General features: G+C 39.8%; 1 protein-coding gene across 1 annotated transcript; it reads right to left on the minus strand.

Moving 5' to 3' along the window:
• Positions 1 to 682: 682 nt before the first annotated feature.
• On the minus strand, positions 683 to 20,181 carry gosr1 (golgi SNAP receptor complex member 1). Its single transcript, XM_051398805.1, has 9 exons — positions 20,072 to 20,181; positions 19,516 to 19,627; positions 18,137 to 18,224; positions 17,476 to 17,583; positions 17,231 to 17,322; positions 13,147 to 13,221; positions 4,357 to 4,386; positions 1,780 to 1,862; positions 683 to 1,288 (listed from the first exon to the last, which is right to left on the minus strand). The coding sequence occupies exons 1-9, from the start codon at positions 20,103 to 20,105 to the stop codon at positions 1,164 to 1,166; spliced, it is 747 nt and encodes a 248-aa protein (XP_051254765.1). The 5' UTR covers positions 20,106 to 20,181; the 3' UTR covers positions 683 to 1,163.
• Between the last annotated feature and the right edge of the window lie 977 nt (positions 20,182 to 21,158).

Raw genomic sequence — 21,158 nt, forward strand, 5'->3', positions numbered from 1 at the left:
GTCTGTCTGTCTGTCTGTCTGTCTGTCTGTCTCTGTCTGTCTGTCTAATTAAAGGCAATAAAGGTGCAGAAGAACTTTTACCCTATAATCTCAGACATCCTATAACCTATGATTTAAAAAAGAAAATAGATGTGCTGGTAGTTAGTCGTTCATGTGAGAGCCAAACACACACATTTGATAGCTGACCATATTGTGCATTTCACTTATCTGACTGTTTGTCTAACCAGCAGCTGAAATGCTAAACATTGAATATTGAATATTGATTTGAATATTGAAGGCATCTCATCTTCAAATATGAGAAGCTATTTGGAATTTGTTTGAAAAAATACTTTTCGATCAATTATCAAAATGGTTTTCTTCCTGATGATTTATCACATTGATTGATTCAGCTCAAAATGTAAAGCCAATGAGGAGGTTCAGGTGCAGACCAGAAACGAACAGAAATGTTTGAATCTAGCTAAGGATTCACTATTCACTCTCTCTTTCTCTCATCCTGTCAATTCTCTAAAAGAGGAATGAAATGCAAATGCTTAAAAAATTGAGATATGGAAATGTAGCAAAAATACTATTAATTTTTATAACCCTTGCTGTGGCATCCTGGTGGTTTAACCTGCTCAGAAATAAGAAGGCCCAATACACTTTCCAACAGAGCTCAAATCATATAATTTAAAAAATAAAATGCTTTAGATGTTCAGTATGTAGTAGTGTCACACACTAGTTTGCACATACTGATATGAATAATTTATTAATTCACATTTTACAGCCCACAATGAATTATCCATCCTACTCCATCAATTAAAATGGACCCTTCAACTAAAAATCCTTCCACCTGTGAAAAAAAGTATACATCACACAGTCTCTTCATACTTCCTTCAGTCTCTCTCCGAGCAAGTTATTAATATAATTGTTTAAAATCTTGTTTTATTTGTTGGCAGAAGAGCACCCAACCACTAGCCCTCCATCTGTCCCACAGCTCAATACAAGTTCAGTAGTTCATGTTGGCCAAAATGTTGTTCCCATTCAAGAACTGGACCAACTGAATGTCCTTCAGCTCAGGAAGCCTCCAGGGTCCTCCAATCACTGAGCTCGGTCTCCTGGGGTTCCCACTCTATAAAAGAGCAGATCAATCCTGCTCCTGTGAAGATTTCACCAGGCCGGTGCTTTCAGTGAAAAGCGTAGAGCAGGAGGAGAATGGTGCAGACGCCGATCACTGTGCCGAGGATGAGAGAGTCCCGCCTCTTCCGCAGGTTGATTCGCTGGATGAGATTGTTGATGGTTGGGAAACGGTCTCGGAAAGTCAAAAGTTAAAGGAAGATCACAAATATTCGATATTCACAAATGTTTCATTTTAGAAAAAAAAACTCTATTTAAATTAGATTTTTTTAGGATATAAATCCACTGTACAGAAGAGCTTACTGTCTAAAAATAACATTGGATATCAGGCGTCGATCAAACAATTTCACTGTTGATGCAATGCAAAAACCAAGTGTGAAAATGTGTGAAGATATCAGGAACACTCACAAACAGAAGGATTCTGACTTCCGGCTTAAAAAGCAATTACTAATAAGACAACTGTTTGTTAATAATAACTTGAATGAGGTTGGTCTGGAGACTTGTTTAGTGTTAAAATTATAAAGAAAGGAATACCTTTCCATCATAGAATGCAATATGTGAGCATCGATTTCTGAAGGACTTGTGATTTCATAACAGGAAACTTTCATCTTCTAATCTATTGTGTGCTTTCCTCTACTTGTAGCACATAAGCAGCATAAAGGATACTGGCCAGCGTGTTGACCCTGCTCTGTATGGATTTCAGTAAGCCCCTTTGGGAGGTCATGTTCTCCTTGGTCGCCATGGCAATACTAAAGAGACAGAAAGAGAAATGAGTTGAGAAGTGACAATATCCTACATGTGGTTGCTGTCATTAGTAGTGTAAAGTGCCAGTGAGTTCACACATGATTAGAAATTAAGCAAGGTACAGTAAAACAGTAGTCTGCCAATCTTCATATCCTGTGAAGCAATCAAATAGACTATGTCTGTCTGTCTGTAGGCACGTCCACGCGACAAGGAAGGGAATCATTCTGGGTACCTACAGGAAGCGAGTGTGAGTCACCTAGGCTTGCAGAAGGAAGGTATAAAGTTCCTGTGATATTGTACCCCTCTTGCTCTCAAACTTGGGCCTCAGCAACTTTCAGCAATAGCAAAGTGCAGCTGGGCAGTTGGCAGGAAAAGTTTCAGGCTCTATGTTTGCCTTCTGTGGCATCCGTTACACACAATCAATAGCAGCTACTGAGCAGCCCTTTACGGTTGAGAGCATTTGGGTAAAAGAAATCCACTCAACAAAGTAAAACACTGACTTAAGTGTAGTGTTTATAAGTTTGAAAACAATTGGTCCAACCTTTTTTTTTTCTTCACTGCAAGTAGCATGATGTAATGCTTAAACAGCAAGGTGACAACCAGTAAGCACTGGCCACAGGGGACAAACTCCACCCTTCCCAGAGTGACAGCGCCCCACAGGGGCCGGGTCAAAACAGGGTAAATGAAATCAACAAGGTTGTTTACTCTTTTGGCGAGTGAAATTGATGAGCAGCAGGCTCAGAGAATGTGTGTGTGTGTGTGAGCTTGAACGCAGGTAGAGACAGAATTTGTCGCGTGTGAGTATGAGTATGTGGACACCCTCCACACGGGTGCGAGGGTGAGGTCATGGCATCTCCTGACAGTCCGCAGTCTTGGCCTGGAGCAGTGTTTTGGGGATCATGTTCCCCTCAGTCAGGAAGAAACACTTTGCTGACTCCAGCAACCTCCCCAAGCCTTTATCTCATTGTTAACCAGCTCATGAGAATCAGAACTGGAGGAGAAAGACTCCCTTCCTACACACACTGTGTGTGATCAGTCAGTGGTCGCTGTTTAAAAGTGACCTGGGCAGTGGTCTCAAGCTGTTAAGTTACCTGTCAAAGGAAGTCAGTTAAAGTCAATTTTATTTATATTACCCAAAATCAGAAATCTGATTCATAGGGGCTTCACAATCTGTTCAACAACATCCTCTATCCCAAGACTGAAGGCCCATTTGGATAAGAAAAATGCCAGAAGAAATAACCTTTACCTAAAGTATCAAATCCAAAGAAATGCTTTTCTAAATGCAGTGGTGGCAGAAGCTGAGAGAAGGGCTGTGGAAAATAAGCTGAGATTGGGGGAAAATGTACAAATAAAGGAAAGAAAGTAAGTAAACAAAAGGGGAGAAACACAGCATCGCCATTTCAGAGACAAAATCTACCAATCAGACCACTATTCTAGCCAATCCCACGGGTAGTCATGCAAGGACTGAAAACAGAAAAGGCAATGGGAGATGACCAAGGGAGGAAGATGGAAGAAAAACAGACTGAAGGGAGGGAGGGTAAATCCTATGAAACATATGTGATATTGAGAAAGAAGGAGGGAGCAGTGAGAGATGAAAGAATTGGGAGGAGTTAGTCACAGTCCCGTTTATTCTCAGACTATTTTATGTGACCAGAAGTAGTTTGTGCATTAAACTCACCCAGTTAAATCACCAGTACAAACAATAAGCAACGACACTGAAAAGTTCATTGATAAAAAAGGAAAGGTTCAACAATATACATACAAGCTCTGAGGAAGAAGTCAACCGTAACTCCTAAGACACATTACAGTAAGAAAAAACCATTAATTGGGCAAAATGATCTGGTTTCTGCACTGCTAATATCAGGCTGAAATCAAAGGTTGGGTATTGTAAAAATACATTTTAGATGAATTCAGCGACTATGGTTAGGCCTTTTGTCCGAACTCAAACAATTAAACAGTTTTAATTTGTTGCTCTTATTGGCAGCTGTAGTCTTTTCCATAACAATTGCTGCTGAGCCTCGTGGGCACAGTGGTATTTTACTTTTGTCATACCAAAAAAACACAATTCAACATGATTTCTTAGAACTTAGCTTGAAATATTTATGATTTGACCATATTATGGTTAAATTGTGCAGAAGTCACTCATGTTTCTATGTAAAGAACATTAATCTCATTAAAAATCTTTTGAATGCGAAAGCAGAGTGGTAGAAAACTGCAGCTCTGCCCACTCTTTTACTTTGCTTTTCAGATGATCTAGGCTGAGGTGTGAGATAGTGGTTACTGAATCAGGAGGCACAATAAACAAGGACAATATTTCTGCAGGTTGGCCCAAGATCAACATGACCTGTTAGGCTTGACATATCCAGGCCAGGTTAAGGTCTACTGAGGGTTTTGAGTCAGGCTAAGCTGGTAGATAAGACAACGGGGAAGGGGGATGGGAGCTGTCACATATACAAATATATGCGTTTCCATATGTGCAACACAGAAAGCAGGTCTTACCTTATTGTGTCATCCATCAGACGGTCAGAACTATAAACAAGGAGTGGGAGAGGGGGGGCGGGGAGAGAAAGAGAAAGAGCGGTTACTTATTGACATGAGGCAGTGTAGCAAAAACATGGAATGGTAAATGACGAGGGGGGCAGTCATCTGTATCAGTTTCAGATTGGTTGCGATCAATACTGAACTCTAATCAAGTTACTTGGTGACACTGAGCTGGACAAAGAACTGAATTAAATTTCATATCAATCTTATTAACTCCCACATTGTCACTATCTTACCAGTCTGGCAGAACACAGCATAACGTCATCTGAATTTCCCCACTAACATCAATGTGGTCTCGCCTCTGTGTCTATGTTGTCAACAACTGAAAGTAATATATGACATTGGTCACACAAAACACTAGATATATTTACAGCCCAAATCTGTAGTTTCAACTGCTAACAAATAACTGTAAGCTATTGTTAATTTCTTCTGTATAACCTCTAACCTCTGCATAGAATAGTAGTTATAGTTTATTTTCTCCTCATGGATGATTCCCACAATGACTAAGTAAGACTGGACTAAGTAGACCCTGAGGGAACTCCACTTCAGAGGTCCTGGAGCTTAATATTCTGTATAGTTACATTAAAGAGGGAGTGTCAAATGCCGACTTTTGTTCTACAGAGAATACTGGAAAGCACGCGCGCACACACACACACGCGCACACGCACACCTCGTGCTGCAACACCAGTTTCATGTCTCAGGTTGCTCATAAACAACAATGCTCTCAGCAGTTTATTCCCTAATTGGAATCAATTTGGATAATGTTCCAGAGAACTAAAGGAAACCAAACAAGCAAAATTGCAGGGATTGTATTTCATAGCCCAACATCCATTCAACAAATCCACATCCTCATTGTCATGCTCAATATGTGGCTTCTGTTAAGCTCTTAGCATGCTTACGTAGTCAAACAAAGTTACAGGAAGAGAGGGAAGGTCTCTCGAAGATTCCTACCAAAACCTTATCCACACTAGACCACAATCATCTCCAACCTTTACCTAGATCTTTTCTTTAGACCTTAAAAAAAGGACCAGTGTGTGGCTGTGTGCTCAGTGGCATCTAGCAGTGAAGATGCAGACCGCAACCAACTAAATAACAGTTCAACCCTATGTGAAGCCATCGTTTGGTTTGTTCATTCTGGGCTTTTGTAGAAACATGGCGGTTCAAAATGGCGGCCTCTGTAGATAAGGATGTCTCATTTTAAAAGGTGACAAAGACACAACAATTATACACTAATTAAAATATAGATAGGAATTTTATATTCAATTCATGCTAATAGATCCTCCTAGATGTTACCGACTGGACTTCAACTTGACCATCTCAAGGCTAATACACCAGTATTTTTAATCTCATGCCTGAACCCAACCAACCCCAACCCACAGTGCTCATGCCCATAAACACGATCCATAATGCAGCTTCTGATGATGCATACAATTGTCTGACTCCATCGACTCCTTTTTACCTTGGCCTTGAGAGAGTGCCATGTCGCTTTTAATGACATTATTTAATGTGAAGGTATTAATTTTATTAATTTTATCACATGGTAAACTTAAAGAGAAAGTTGGATGAGGATAAAGATCTCCTTACATTCAATTCTCTCTCTGCACTGCAGTTTTCTTTTTAAGTGAGGGGAAAATATACCATGAAGCTCTGCATGTGCACAAGCACACATGCATTGTTGGCAAGTATGTGCGCTGAGCTACCAGTTTTTTTCAGCTAACAGATGCTAGGTAGCCCTCAAAGGAGTTTCAAAGATCCAGTTTTTCAAAAATGATGAATACGAGGAAGACTTAATAATCTCATAAGAAAAACAAGTCGATTGTTACAGAAGAAGCACTACAAGGTTCAAAAATGCAACTTAAGCTTTGATTCAGGCAGACAAAAATGATAATATAACTACATAGCCAAGTAATACCATTGAGAGGTTCTAACTAAATTTGATTGTGGGCCACACAAGTGACCTTCACCGGGTCACTTATATGGTCAAGTATTGACCAACTGATTTCTCAAAGGGGAGACCATTTTCTGGGTAACATATTAACATAATCACTTTGAGACTGGTCCTGCAAATGACCTGTAATGCTAGGGACTGACCTCAATCAGTAAATGGGGATGAGATTAATTGCTGTAATCCCAATATTTACCTCATCTCAACCTCATTAGTCTCTGATTTCTACCTGCAGTTGCATGGTTACGGGTTAGGTCAGAGGGACTGCCATGAACAAGGGATGCTAATAAATGTCAGTAGAACGAAGTCAAAGAGATTCCTATGAGAGTGGACACTGAAAGGAAAACCGCACAGTCACGATTTGGGCTGGGCCGGCTTCTCGTTTCGGATCATAGTGCTGCATATGAGCACCAAACGCCTACTTGGCAGTAGTTTGAAATATCCTATCATATCCATCGTCTTTATAACGCTGAAATGAAATAATTTACAGGAATGAAATCACTGGATGAAAAGGGATTGTAACGATCTGGCACAAATGGATTGTAGGAGCATCATGCACAGTGGAGTAGGATGTGTAGGCTTAAAGAGGAAAAACAATGACACCTAACCCTTCTTCAGCCTTACATACAACTGACTGTCAATAAAAAATCCTACAAACACATTATGCTTATCTGATTAACTTCAGCCCCATGTGGTGAGGTGACAGCCACACAGCCACCTGACACTGGTCTTAAATGATGGAAGAAAAAACATCATGGTGGACAGACGAACGACTGACAGATAAAACTAAACCTTTAACTGCCTGCCGACGGTGTTCACCTTATAAATCATGCGCTGAAGAGCAAAAGAGAGAGTGCCTGTGAGCTGAGGTGAGCCTTGATTCATGGAGTTTTATATGCATAGATGAGATGGGGAAAAGATTTATGCTTTGTTCCCTCCATCATCAAGCTGCAGCTGTAGTGGTGAGGTTGATTGTCCCATCACGTTTATGTATATATGGCTTTCTGAGGTTTCAGCTTTGAGTGGGTTCCTTCCGTTTCCCTCAGTCAGTGGTGTTTTGCTGCGGTCATTAAATCGCTCATTAGCTCCAAGCTAATTGCCTTTCCCAGTGTAATGAATCAACCCACCCTGCCCACATGCTTCCTTGCCCTCTCTTGCCAACACATGAACATAGAAAAAGACAAGACTGCTTAAGGCTCACATGCATGTGTCAACGAAGAAATGATGTCTGCATTGGCAGTCACTCAAAGCCTAAATGACTTAAAAGATTTGAATCGAAATGATAACAGAATTCTTTTCTGTTGACTCGTCAATTATTTGAAGTGGTATTCTGAAAGAAAATACTTTACAGCAACCTTCTAAGAGTAATGCTCTGTCAGGTTGGCTTTTAAAGCAATATGAGGCAACTAATAGAATCAGCCAGGTAAACTGAAACATTAATTACTTTGCCTAGGAAACGGGCTTGCAAATCTTGGCAACAGTTGCAGAAAGCAAACTGCATCAGGAAAGAGGAAAACTGGTCACAAATCAAAGCTCAGAGCTGATTCAAAAATCCACTGCTACACACTCAACACACATTACACACTGTGAGATTCGGAGAGATGATCTTTACAGTAACGGTGCCATTAACTTTCATGGCTAATTAATATATACAAAAACCCAAGCATATAAAAAGTGCTAGACTCTAGAGGTGCAAAAAAGGCAAATGGTGGCAAAAACTGGGATTTTGGTAAACGCTGGGAATCTGTAATAACTAAGGACTAAGGATCTACTAAATATTCCTTCATTCTTTTGTTGACAGTCCTGCTGGTGGAGCCGGCCCTACACATTGCAACTGGGCAGCAGAGAAAAAGCTGTGGTGATGTAAAGCATCTGGCTGCTCAGAGATGAACATCAGTTAAATGGGAAGTCCTTGGGCAAGTAAGTAGCAAAACACTTGACTGGAATCAATTAGGAAAATGGTGCCTTCTTCCACAACAAAGTGGCAATAAATGGTACACAATCTTAATAATGTCTTTACTGGAAAATGCACTTGCAACAAATCATAATTGACTGATAAATATGAGCTTGTCAGTGATGATGGTTGATGCGCTCAACAAAACCTGTGTCTGTTAGGTGCTGAGGTCCATCTTCTAGCAGCTCAGTGATATCCAAAGAGAGCAAAGCACAGAAATGAACTGACCCAAAATGTGTCAGACACTTTCACATTCATGTTGGGTAAACCTCTAACAGAATCTCTAAACTTTCTGAATTGAATTTGAACTGTTTAGATCCCTTTGGTGAGCCAGAGAGAGCAGGGCGGTACTTTATCCTGAATCCTCAGAGCTCCTCTGCTGATTACATTAGCATATCAGGGAACTGGCAGTTCAGATCGAACTTCTTAAAGTGGGCAACAAGCCAGGGAGAATAAAAGCAGGGGTCTCAAACTTGGGGAAAAGAAGAGAGAGAGAAGGAAAACAATGTAGTGAGAAAGAGAAAGAGGCTGCAGCAGGTGGCCACTGTGGCAAGTAAATAATTAGGTCAAAATGTTTCAGGTAAAACTTTGATGATGAAGGATCCAACAATATACCTATACTTTCAGATTATTGCCAATTGTGTATTTTATCGCCAACATCGCTTTTTACAATATATAACATGTTAAAAATGAAAGCAGAAATTGAAGCTACCCAGAAGTGGGTAGGGTTATACTGACCCCATAATTATCTTCTATTAATATAAGTCCATTTGAGCTTTTCAATCATTTGAAAGGGGAATAAACAGTTCTGGTTTAATCATAGCTACTGACTGAACAACATGTTTTTGTGCCTAAACCTTAAATTTGTGAACTGTTAAATGGTTGAAGCTCAACTTATAAGCTGTTGAAATGTTAAAAACACTCCATGAAGTATCCAAAAGAAAGTGGAACCGAAACAGGATGGCTATGACAAAAAACATAATAGTTTTTTACATTTTATTATACTTAAGACTAACTTTAGTGGCATCTGGCAGTGTAGTTGCAGATCACAACTACCTCACTTCCCCCTCCATTTCCTAGTGCGAAGGAGAAACTACAGTGGCTGCAAAACCTGCCAAAAATGCAAACGGCCACAGACAGTGTTTAGTTTGTCAGTTATGGGCTACTGTACAAACATGGCGGTTCAACATGGTGGACTCCATGGAAGACGACCTGCAGCATCTTTAGATATATACGACTCATTCTAAAAGGTAACAAAACGTAACCATTCCTCTATTCAGTTGATTATAATGAAAACATACTTATGAATATTATATTACAGATCCTCCTAACACACTGGACCTTTATGGTTTTTAAAACTTTTAGATGCTGCATGAATGCATACAAAGTAATTCTAAACTAAACTTGCAAGCAAATATAACTCTATAATATCCAGTCCAACCACCCCAACACAATTTAGACCCAGAGGCTCATCAACCCAAGACAACTGGGGAATTATGCACATTGCTAGATAGAGCTTTCAACAACTGGTTTAGCATGAATTTGGCAGGCTCAGATGTCCTCAGACAGTGTACAGTGCCAGGAAGTGATCCAGCCTTGGAACCAGAGGATTGTTGAGTCTATTGCATGCAATTCCAATGGAATTATGTTAGTTAATGAGAGTAGACACAGATTTGCTGTAGGCAGCGTGGACTGATTCTCTAGTACCAGAGCTGGAAGAGTCCACTTTATGAAAGTAAAGAGGCAAGAGAAAAAAGAAACAAATGTGTGTCAGTGTAAGGTGTAAATTTGCTTTGCTTCACACTGGCACCACTGCTGTGGTAAAAAAAACAATTCTGTTTGACAGGAAGTCCTTATTGGAATGACCACTGCCATTAGAGCTGGTCCAACATGAACTTTTAATGGACCTACCCCTCCCTCCCTCTAGATTATTCATGAACACTGACCTTTATGGCACAGAGAAACGGAAAAACAGACATACAAAGAAGGAGAAAGAGAAAGGGATGAGCTGAACTCGCACACAACAAGTCTGACTGATGTGGAACTATACAAGATTCATCACTACCAACAAGAACTAGAGAGGAGGCTATCTTATACATTAAAGTCTGTCTCATTGGGCTCTGTTGAGAATTAATGCAGGCTGGCATGTACTCCGCCCACAGGAGTCATTTGTAGATTAACTGGAAGGGACTTGTTTTGGGTTTTTTTTAACCATTGGAAAGTGATTAGTCTTAGCTGGTCAGTTTGGCAATGCTGGAACCATCACATGCTGATATATTATAGACTCACACACAGAGTCACGATACAATGCATCCTATGCTGCGTTTGCAAATTTATACCAATACCAAAATGACAACCCCACAGACTCTCTTTAACATGGTGTGAATATTAAATATTTAATTAGATCCAAACAGATTATGTAAATTCACATATGGGAAACTTCATCATTCATAAAATTGTCTTTTGAAAAGAGAGCATCAAAGACTGTGTCAGGAATATCTCCTCTTTAATCGAGTTATCTGTGCTCTGCCCTCAGTAAAACTTCAAACCACTGCGCTGGCCGCTAACACATTTTAGTCCTTTTCTCTTAAGGCCCTCTTTCCTGTTTTATGGCTCTAATAGGATCAATCAAGCGTAACTTGATCCTCATCTCCAATCTCCTCTTTCCCCTCCCATCTTTGCCAATGGTCTGGGGAAGTCCTATAATATGGGTTGTGGTTTAATAAGATTATTTCATTATCAATATTGTGATCAGTTGAGCTGGATTGGCACAAGAGCTTGCCTGCTGGGAATGCAAGTGGCTACAGCAAGCCGGAGGAGGTTCAGCACAATGCGTCACTGGACAACCCTGTTCTCAATTCACATTTCTGAGCTTATTTTATCTTCAGTATTCAGTTTTGGTCATTTGGAGACCCATTTGAATAAATTAGGTTGAATCTTAGAATTTCCTGACACCACATTATCGAGAAAAGAAATACTACAAGTTACACAGCAGATACATGTAACCATATGACTGTTTTTTCAGGGCGACTCCCTTAATGACAGGACAGGAAGAGTGATTCTCTCTCTCTGCTTCACTGCATGAATCCATTAAAGCATTCACTTGGGTCTTTCCTAGTAGTGTCATAGAGACACAATGCGACTTGACACTTGACACAATGTTGGAGAATCTATGCAACTACACTGACAGAATGCTACTGCAATTAACAAGATTGCAAGATTTGATACAATTCACAATACAGGGTTCATAATAAAATATAATAATCTTTTTCATCTTCAATTTGAATCTTCACATATTGTATCGCATCTTGCAATATAGTGAAGTGCACCAAATCCCATGTAATACATCTTGGATTAACATAGGTTGCATCAACCCATCAGTTTCATCACCATTTGCTACAGATCTCTTGTTACATTACTGTCACAAAGCATGGCAGCTGTTACAGAAACAAGGCCCAAAGTTGACTGAAGTGGTACTTTACAGGGTGTTTCTAAGTCAGACTTCATTTAGCTGATAATGTTGATGCAAATTAATAATTTAAGGCATAAGCCAGCCATAAAATTAAAAATCTAAAACACAAGAGTCCTGAAAATTGCCACTGCTAAACCCTAAAAAGTAATATTGTCTCTAGATGTGATAACATTTAACAACAACACACATGTCTGGCTATATCCACACATGAACATACATATGTACAAGCCTATTAGGAAACTGTATTAATTGTGGAAGAGTAAACATTAGCATGTCAGAGCAGGTAATGTCTGTTCTGAAATGAATGAAGAGGTCTTTGATGGCGAATAATTGAGTCCTTTCAGGTTGAAACAGAAAAACAAACATCTAGCCAAAGAGAGAATCAATCAGGCTGCTTTGTATTTGTTAGCCATGTCCAAATTATCAGATGGGATATTCAAGCCTGAGCAAAGTTAAAAGCTCTTCTGTGGTTTATTTGGATTTTGAGTGTTTGTGTGTGTGTGTGTGTGTGTGTGTGTGTGTGTGTGTGTGTGTGTGTTTGTGTGTGTGTGTGTGTGTCCGTCCTGCTGACATCCAATTTTACTTTACACACAGGGTGCCTCTCACACCTCTCACACACAGGTACACATATACAGATTTTGCAAACTTTGCTACGTCATGCTGTTCTGCAGGGCTCGAGAGTCAGCCAAATGATAGTAGGGCACTAATGAGGTTGCTGGCAGATCACGGTTTGAACTACTGTGTCAGAATGAAAAGTCTAAGTATGCCTAACTTAACAGCTTTGAGATGCAAAGTTATGTAATAGAGTGGAAAGTTGTTTTGTGAATTAGCTTATTTTGAATCATGTGTCACGGAAATAAAGTGAAAAGTCCACCCCACAGCTGAATCGAAACCTGTTACTGCCAATATTTTCTTCCACACAGTGTTAAGTAAAGCACAAAAGGTTTGTCTTTATTAGCCAGGAAAGCACTCAAGTTAAAAAAATTTAAGTATACAACAAACTCTAGATTAATGAACGTAACATTATGAAAAAGTGACTTCCGATCTGCTGGAGAGAAAAGGCATTAAGAGGTAAAGTGCCAAGGGGTGCCAGATCTTGACAAGCGAACATCAGTAACCAGTGTTATTTCAAATGGCTGTGCTGCACCATCAAGATGAGTTATCCCAGCTTTGATTTCTGGAAAGCTGAGGCTACTGCTTTGCCAGGAAAGGCTGTACAGCTCTGGAAAAATGGCAGCTATATTCTGCTTTAAACTGCTGGGATTTATATGCCAAAACGAATAAATATCCTTAAAAAATTTTTAAAAAATTAAAAACTTTGAGTCTTGATTACTATACATTCTTCAAATATGGTATAGAAAGGAGGTGGGAACTTACTTTCTCAGGTGCTCGTGCTCCTTTAGGAAAAGCTCCGTTCTTCTATTGTTGACCCCGGAGCCACTCTTGTATGTCCTGAAAAGGGCATGCAGATACACTGGTTAAACATTTTGAATGAAGTTACAAATTAAAGAAAGTTATGGGACAATATTTGCTATTTGTGAAATATAACATAACATTTGAAAAACAGTGAGAGAATGTACATTTTCTGCCTTCAGTCAATGATAAGTTATGGCATCTAAGTCAAAAACATAAAAAAGATCCAGACTTCACAACCATACCCCGGATACCTGGAAATAAAGTCTTATTTCAGGGATCCTGACAGACGAAGCTGACAGTTAACTGACAGTCGACAGCCTTGAGCCTGATCACAGGCTGTAGCTTTCGCAGTCGCACCAATGAGTCTGTTCATATCAGTGGGCGTCAGAATCACTCGCTCGGGGAAAGAGCTACCTGAATGGCTACCCAGACATTTTTCCATCACCACCACCTTTTCTTTTCCTCATCCGCAGTCAAAAGACCAGAGCTGAAAACGGTTGACTAGTTTTGACACACGTGGCCTACAGCTCTTTATCTTACTAGCTCAGTTTGGCTACTTTTTTTTTTTTTTTTTTTTTTTACTAATCCTTGCTATATTAAATCGGATCCACTGACAAAAAGCACTGGCATAACTGCTGTGTACACCATTTTTTATGAAATAGCAGTCAGCGCCAATACCACTGCATTCCCTCTACCTGCTTTACAGTAAAAGCTTTCTTGTGGTTCACCAATGGAAAGCTCTTAATGTGAAGCAAGCAGCAGCAGCAGCAGGAAATGTTCGGTTAGTAGTAACTTAACAGAGAACAAGTATACTTGTAGTAAACCAAATCAGAAAACAGGCTATTGCCGGTTGGTTAAAAGCAAAAACAGGATGGTAGGAGTGAAACAGACCACCTTGCATTATATAGTTACTCTTCTCTGGTCATTTGCATGACCATGCATGTTAAACCAGGAAGTTTACTGAAACAACACAACTTGGAAGGACAGAGATGGTCATCTTGTTCCCAAGCAGAGCCATGCATTGTGAGCCAGTCTGGTTCTTCCCTCCTCTAAAGCTAGCAGTGGAAATGAGTAAAATCACAGCTCAACATGCCACAACACAGCTAAACATCCCATACTGGGCAGTGGGAAAGGGCTAAAGGAGGTGCTCGGCTTCTGGTTCAAAGCAAACAACAGTTCTAGGACGGCAGCCTAGAACGGATAATAAACTATTGATTTTGATGGCTTACAATTCTTATACTACTCTATTGATTATCTATGTAAGAGACCACTGATTCTATCCACACATTGATAGCATTGTACAATCTCAGGTTAATGAAGAAACAGAAATGAAGCGATGTGCTCTATTAATGAGCTATCAGGCAGCAAAGCAGTAAAAGTAAATGGATGGGTTGTTATACCATTCACAGAGCGAACATATCACACCCATTCTCTTTTGCTTGATGCAACTGTAGCTATCAGCATTGCTGAACAGCTGACTCCCAGTGCTCTCCTGGGTTTCTGCTCATTTAACACGGCCCCACCCTCCTGTTGGGCGATAACGAGATAAAGAGCAGGGAAGGAGGGGGGACGGTGAAACATAAGGGTATGCAGACATACACCATAAACATCCTACCCCACCCAGATCACCGCAAGCAGTCCATGAACAAATGTGCCTACTTCATCCCCAGTGCGCCATCCAAAGCCATTGAATGGAAATACTATATTCAGTGCACACACAGCACACTACACAGTGGCTGCCTTGAGACCAAGCTGGCCGCCTGACTGGCAGAGCTGATGTCTTTGTGGGGCAAGAATTTCCTGTACCGACAGCCAGCTTCATCACTTCAGCAAGGCTTTTTAAAAGGGCACCAATGTAAATCACAGGCAAGCTGTCATTTTTGTTGCTGACATTTAAAATGAAAGCAGGAGCACAGGGGGCATTCGGTCTGAGCTCAGCTGCGCTCCATTCTACGGTTTTGAATGGTGTAGCTGTGTCTGTGTCTGTGTGTGTGTGAGATTTTGATAAAATGTCTTATTGCTCATTTACGTGCTTGTATAAATGAGACAGTGTGCACTATTTCTTTTAATAAGTATGGATTTTTTGTGTGTGCAGTGTAAACAACACGGACACACATAAAAATGTACAGAACAGGGTCCTGGCCAGGTTTACTACATGACCAAGATCTCTACTGCCCTCTACCTGACAAAAGGGACAAAGGCTCAGCTGCAGCATAAACATCTATCATTGTATACATGGACGAAAGCCAACAGATCTCAGAACATTTTGCTTTCCAAACACAACTCAATCCAGAATATATTAAGTTTAAAAACTGTGAAACAGGTTTATTATCATGCTGTTGTTATGATGCAAGTTCTGAACTATTTCAGTCTTCCAGCTGTTCAGGATAAGGCTGCTTTCACATATTCTCAAGTCCTAGCTTATCACGTTCCCATGCCCCATCAGCAAAGATAAGTGAGGGAGGTAATGGCTTATTGCTATTCAAAAGAAATTCTCTCGGTACGACTCAACGTCTCATTGCACTGTGCCGTAAAAGCAGCAGTTGTAATTCCTCTACCTGTAAGTTCAGATGGTTCCCTCATTAGCGGGCCCTGGGCACATTAGTCATTGTTAGGCTGCACACCGGGTCAACAACACCGGCTCATTTCTATGCATTAGATTCATCAGCACTGAGCCCATTAGTAGGGTCAGTGGCACTCCTTAGTGTTGTGATTTAATGAGAAGATTGAGTGAAATGTTGCATGTGGTGCTGTCCTCATGGGATGTTACTAAATGCGTAGACAAACTGTTCAAATTAGATTATGTGTAGCTGCGACTATAAATTATCATTAGATAATAACAGCTTGGTGGTGCACTGATACAATTAGTTATAAAACAGGTTAACTTAACTTTGTTCATTTACGGATAAAGAAAGAAGGCTGTTGAGAGGAGAAGTGGCATGTTACTCTTCAACTCAGTTGCTCAGTGATTAGCACCTCGCCTCACAGCAAGAAAGTCCGAGTACAGGTTTAAATCCCAGCTGGGGCTGCGTGGAGTTTGCATGTTCCCCTTTCTTGTTTGCGTGGGTTTCCTACCGGTTGCTCTGGTTTCCACCAGCACCAAAACATGTATATTAGGTTAATTCTCTAGTCACTGCCCTTGACCAAGGCACTGGCTTAGAAACAGAATTGGTCCCAGGTGCTGCACAGTGGCTGCCCACTGCTCCTAATACTTTCCCTAAGAAAGAATTTCCCTACAGGGATCAATAATAAACAGCTTAACTCAGTCTTCTGGAAATTCATTCATATACAAAAATAAATAATCATTCTTTAACTTTGGAATTAATCATACAATCATACAAATAACGGCAGCAATAACAACAAGAACAACAATAATACCAGTAATACTTTAAGAATAAGTATGTGTGTGTATGTGGTGTTATCAAGTCTTTAACAACACCGTTAGAATAAAATTTTAAGTTGCACTCTGAGATCTTAATGAGAAAGAGTTATGATCTACCGTAAAGTGACGGTGAGGCCTATGGAACACGTATGACTGTGTGAGGTATCTGCAGGCTATCTGCAGACTCGTTGGATGGAGGGGGATCAATAGGAATCCTGCAGTGCTCACCGTATGCTCACTGCTGCGTCTTACAGATCAATAAGCCATTACAAAAAAAACCCAACAGGAGTCATGGTCTGGGGGAGCCTTCATCTCATTTCAATACACTCACTCACAACTGAGCCAATCTGAGGAGAGGACACACTTTCTCAATACAAGGCCAAAGAGGCCATGAATCTTCTTACATTTTAATGGCCAACATTTTCCCAGAGTGTGCCAAGTAGAAGTCAAGGTTCAACTATCCCTCCAAGGAATTTTTTTCCCTTCATTGTCACTAAGATCAAACACAAGTAATGCATCACATAATATTTGTTTTGTATACAGTATCATGCACAGTTTGATGTGAGCAACACAATGAGAGACTGTGTGCTGGCCATTTACTGAATGAGTTATCAATACGTCTGTGCATTGAACGGTCAAATTAATCATAAAGGTGGTACTCACTCAATGTCTTTCCTTACAGATCCTAGCAGGTCTTCCCTTTCCCGTATGGCCAAAAAGTTGCCTTTGGTTTTGTGGAATTCATGTGTGTAATCCTGCGTACAAAGCAAATTAAATTTAGAATGAAGAAGAGGTTCATTTGGAGAAAACCTAAAACAATAAATGTAAAGAAAATACATAGAAGAGAATAGTAAATAGATAAGCAAAAAGAATAAAGGGAAAAAACTAAGAAGAATAAGAGGGCAAACCTGTAGGATGTCTCTGTGTCTCTGGAGTGTGTGCATGAGTGCAGCATTGAGAGAAGCTGTGCCCGGTGCGTTGGTGTACTCCGCCATTTTGTCATTCACTGCTGTCAGCTGACAGAGAGATGGAAAATGAATGGATGGACAGACAGAAGATAAAGACCCACACAGAGTCCCAATACAACAAGCTGCACATAGTAAACACGATAAACATACAACATGCACCACTTGGAGGATCTACAATTTTTATTACATCGTTCATGGCACTTTATAGGGATCAATGCATTGTATCTTTTTGTGATCAGACCAGCAGAATATTTCTATTATAACGTAGCTGCTGTTTTTGATTTACATCTCATGTACTCGTGAACTTCAGAAATGATACTGTATAGTTAAATTCTACTCTTCTGTTGTGATCTGTTGTTGTTTACATAGTCTACCTTTAAACTGCCTCAGGAGGAATGAAAGAAATATTATGAATCCTAAATCTTTGAGTTGAACTGAATACATATTAATACATTTAAGCATTACCAGGTCCAATGTGGACAAGTAGAGCCTACAGTCTGCTCTTTAGGTGATGAAAAACAAGCCATAAATCTAATGCTGTTCTTATTAGAGTCTTTTTGCTGGCCTTTCACGGGCCACTGGCCCATGAGAATTTACTTACTTTGGCCAGCAGCTGTTCAATCTCCACTGACATGGTTTCAAACATCCTGTCCTGGGTAGAGTTGTTTAACAATGGGGTGGTGTCTGACCTTGAGGAGGAGAAACAAAGAATGGAGAGCAATTTGATGAAAGCTGTATGTTTGTACAATTTTTTATTAATGCTGCAAAATAACATTTTTACTGGTTTCTTCTGGCTAAATATTTAAAAATATACTGTTCTAATTTGAGTTGTTTCGCAGATTGTGTGGTTCAAATAGTGTACACTTTGTGAACATTTTTGGCAGGTGTGAAGTCCAAATAAAAATAATAAATTAATAAATAATTAAAAATGTCTTAATAACACCATCCACTTAGCAACCAAAGTATGTATGACCTAAGACAATCCTCTGGGAAACATACAGTACTCCAGGTACTACATGGGTAGTTATGGTAGTTTCTTAGCTGGGTAGTATTCAGTTAATGTGTAAGGATGTAAACTGGTTGTTGAATGGGAGATCAAACCAGCACCACTTGCAAACAAAGAATCTTTCATATGCAGATGGCTGTTTCTAGTCAAACTTTCCTCCTTACAGCTCAGAAAGCAGTGGCTTAATAAGCAAAGGAAACAAATATGCAGGATCTCTATAGGGAAGTTCTCCGTCACATGCCTCCCTCCTAGGTTATTACAGCTAGGGAACAACCACACAGAGTTGGTACGGATTCAATGTATTGTTCATAGACACTTCCTTCCTGCAGCAAACACCTTCCTGTGCTAGCAAACCTCCTACCACATGTCCAGGCACTCTGATCACTACAAATCGGGCCACATCGTGCACCTAAATGATCTTTGAGATTGTTAAACAAATGTTGGGATAATTTTCGTGATTTTTTGATCACAGACAACCCCTATTATAGATTATTCCCTTTATATAGGTTTTAGGTAGGCATCCTTTCACTAGCACACATGGAAGGACTTTAATTAATTAGGGCGGCAGCTAACAATTATTTTCTGTATCAATTAATCAGACCAATAATAATTTGGTCTTTAAATAAAAAACAATAGTGAAAAATGTATATTATCATTTCTGCTTGAAAAATTACAGAAATGATAAATCGATTACCAAAATAATTGCAGATACATTTTCTATGAATCGTCTATTTGATTAATATAATAAATAATAAATAATCCTGTTTCAGATGTCAGATTACTATTTTAGCCATCACATCAAGGGAACTCCACCTACAAATCTCAATCAGGTGAGATGTGTCCTTGCCTTCATTAACCTAATATTAGTCAGAAACACTTTAACCTCTAAATATATCATAACCTGTATGTCTGATAATCTACTCAGACTGTTGCTTTGTCGGTCGTTGACTCTGGAGGTGGGACAGAAAACTTACGAGTCTCCTCGACGTCCATCCCTGGAGCTGCTGTAGCTGGTGCACAGTTTACTGAAGGAGACCAACTTCAGGTCAAGTTCATTCTCCAGCTGTCTGGCCTGCTTTCGCAGATCTGTAACACAAGAAAACACACAGAACAAAAACACACAGAACAAAAACACACAGAACAAAAACACACAGATCGTTTTTAATTCGTCCAAAGTAACGTTATGAGCACAACAACGCTGATTAAACCTGCACCAACTGAGTAAGCTAAACGAGCTGCCTTGCTAATCATTAACATTACAGTTACCATCTAATGATAGTGACAGTAAGAGCTGACCCCAGGTGTTCAGAGGGGGACGCAGACTGAGCAGCTTCATTAACAACGTTAACTTACATGGCGATGTGTTAGCTAGCTAGTCGTTGTAGGGACACGTATGTTTAAACCGGGGACGTGAGGGACAAACGCGCCGTCACCCACACTGGAAAATGAACTGTTGACAACATGAATGCTGTACTAGATGTTGCTACACACACTGTTTGCTGTGAATCGAGTGTAATTTAGCTCCCTTACCTTCCCAGTAGTTGCTGCTTCCTATCCCTGCCATCTTTGTTGTTCTGGGACGTCACCGAGTTCCGGGTCTGGGTCACGTGTCAGGAGAAGACGTTTCAACTTACGTACCAAACACAGGTGACGTGTTTTTATCGCCCTCAGCTGAGCCTGTGAGGCGGAGCACCACCCAGGCTCCACATGTGTCACCGCCATGTGTACAAACAGCGCCGCCTAGAGGTCATTTTTAAGGGCTTTTACAATAAGTTTAAAGAAGTATCCTGTTGGTTGAGAAAGAAAATCTTGAAACATGCGATTATATTATTGTATGTATACTGTCAGACTGTGATTTTTAATATTACTGCCGTGTTATGTACTGTAACTTAATAGCTGTATTTATCTTGGTGTATTCACTTCACTCGGTTCATTCTGTTAATGCTGTTCACACTGCTAGTAGTACATACATATATATATATACATATATAATGTTATTTTTTATATCCCTGTACATATGCACATTACTCTGCACTTTACTGCTTTTTGCACTTCTGGTTAGATGGTTAACTGCATTTTGTTGTCTTAGTGCTTGTACTTTGTGCAATGGCAATAAAGTTGAATCTAATCTAACTAAGTTAAAACTATCAGGGTTGGGAGGGTTACTTTAAAAATGTAATCCAATATAATCACAAATTACCTGCTAAAAAAAATGTAGTGAGTACCCTAATCAAAGTATCAAAATATTAAAATAATGCAACCTGATCATTTTCTGTTGCTTTTGGTTTACCTCAACACCAAGCATGCAAATAAAGATAAGGGAAAAGAAATATCAATAAGTACAGATGCAAGTGTATTCTATAAGACAACAGAACAATGGAAGCTTAGAAAAGAAGTAGGAAATGAAAAGATATTTAGCATCAAAAACGTGTCCTGTGCTCACGTATTTTAAATGACAAATTGATGTATTTTACAATTGTTATCTTACTAAATTATCCCTATTTTTACTAAAGGTAACTGTAATCTGGTTTGTATCCTGAACTCAGTTACATGCAATACTCAGCAAGCCTGAAAATCACTAAGAGAAATGTTAAAGGTTGTTAATATGTTAATATTG

This window comes from Dicentrarchus labrax, unplaced genomic scaffold (genome assembly GCF_905237075.1).
Source record: "Dicentrarchus labrax unplaced genomic scaffold, dlabrax2021, whole genome shotgun sequence".
NCBI lineage: Eukaryota > Metazoa > Chordata > Actinopteri > Moronidae > Dicentrarchus > Dicentrarchus labrax.

Excerpts from the sequence above, each read along its gene's own strand:
- gosr1 (XM_051398805.1), bottom strand. The coding sequence starts at position 20,105 with ATGGCAGGGATAGGAAGCAGCAACTACTGGGAAG. Across the intron at positions 17,323-17,475 it reads GACACAGAGACATCCTACAG|GATTACACACATGAATTCCA; the intron begins GTTTGCCCTCTT and ends CTTTGTACGCAG. Across the intron at positions 13,222-17,230 it reads TCTGTAAGGAAAGACATTGA|GACATACAAGAGTGGCTCCG; the intron begins GTGAGTACCACC and ends TGCCCTTTTCAG.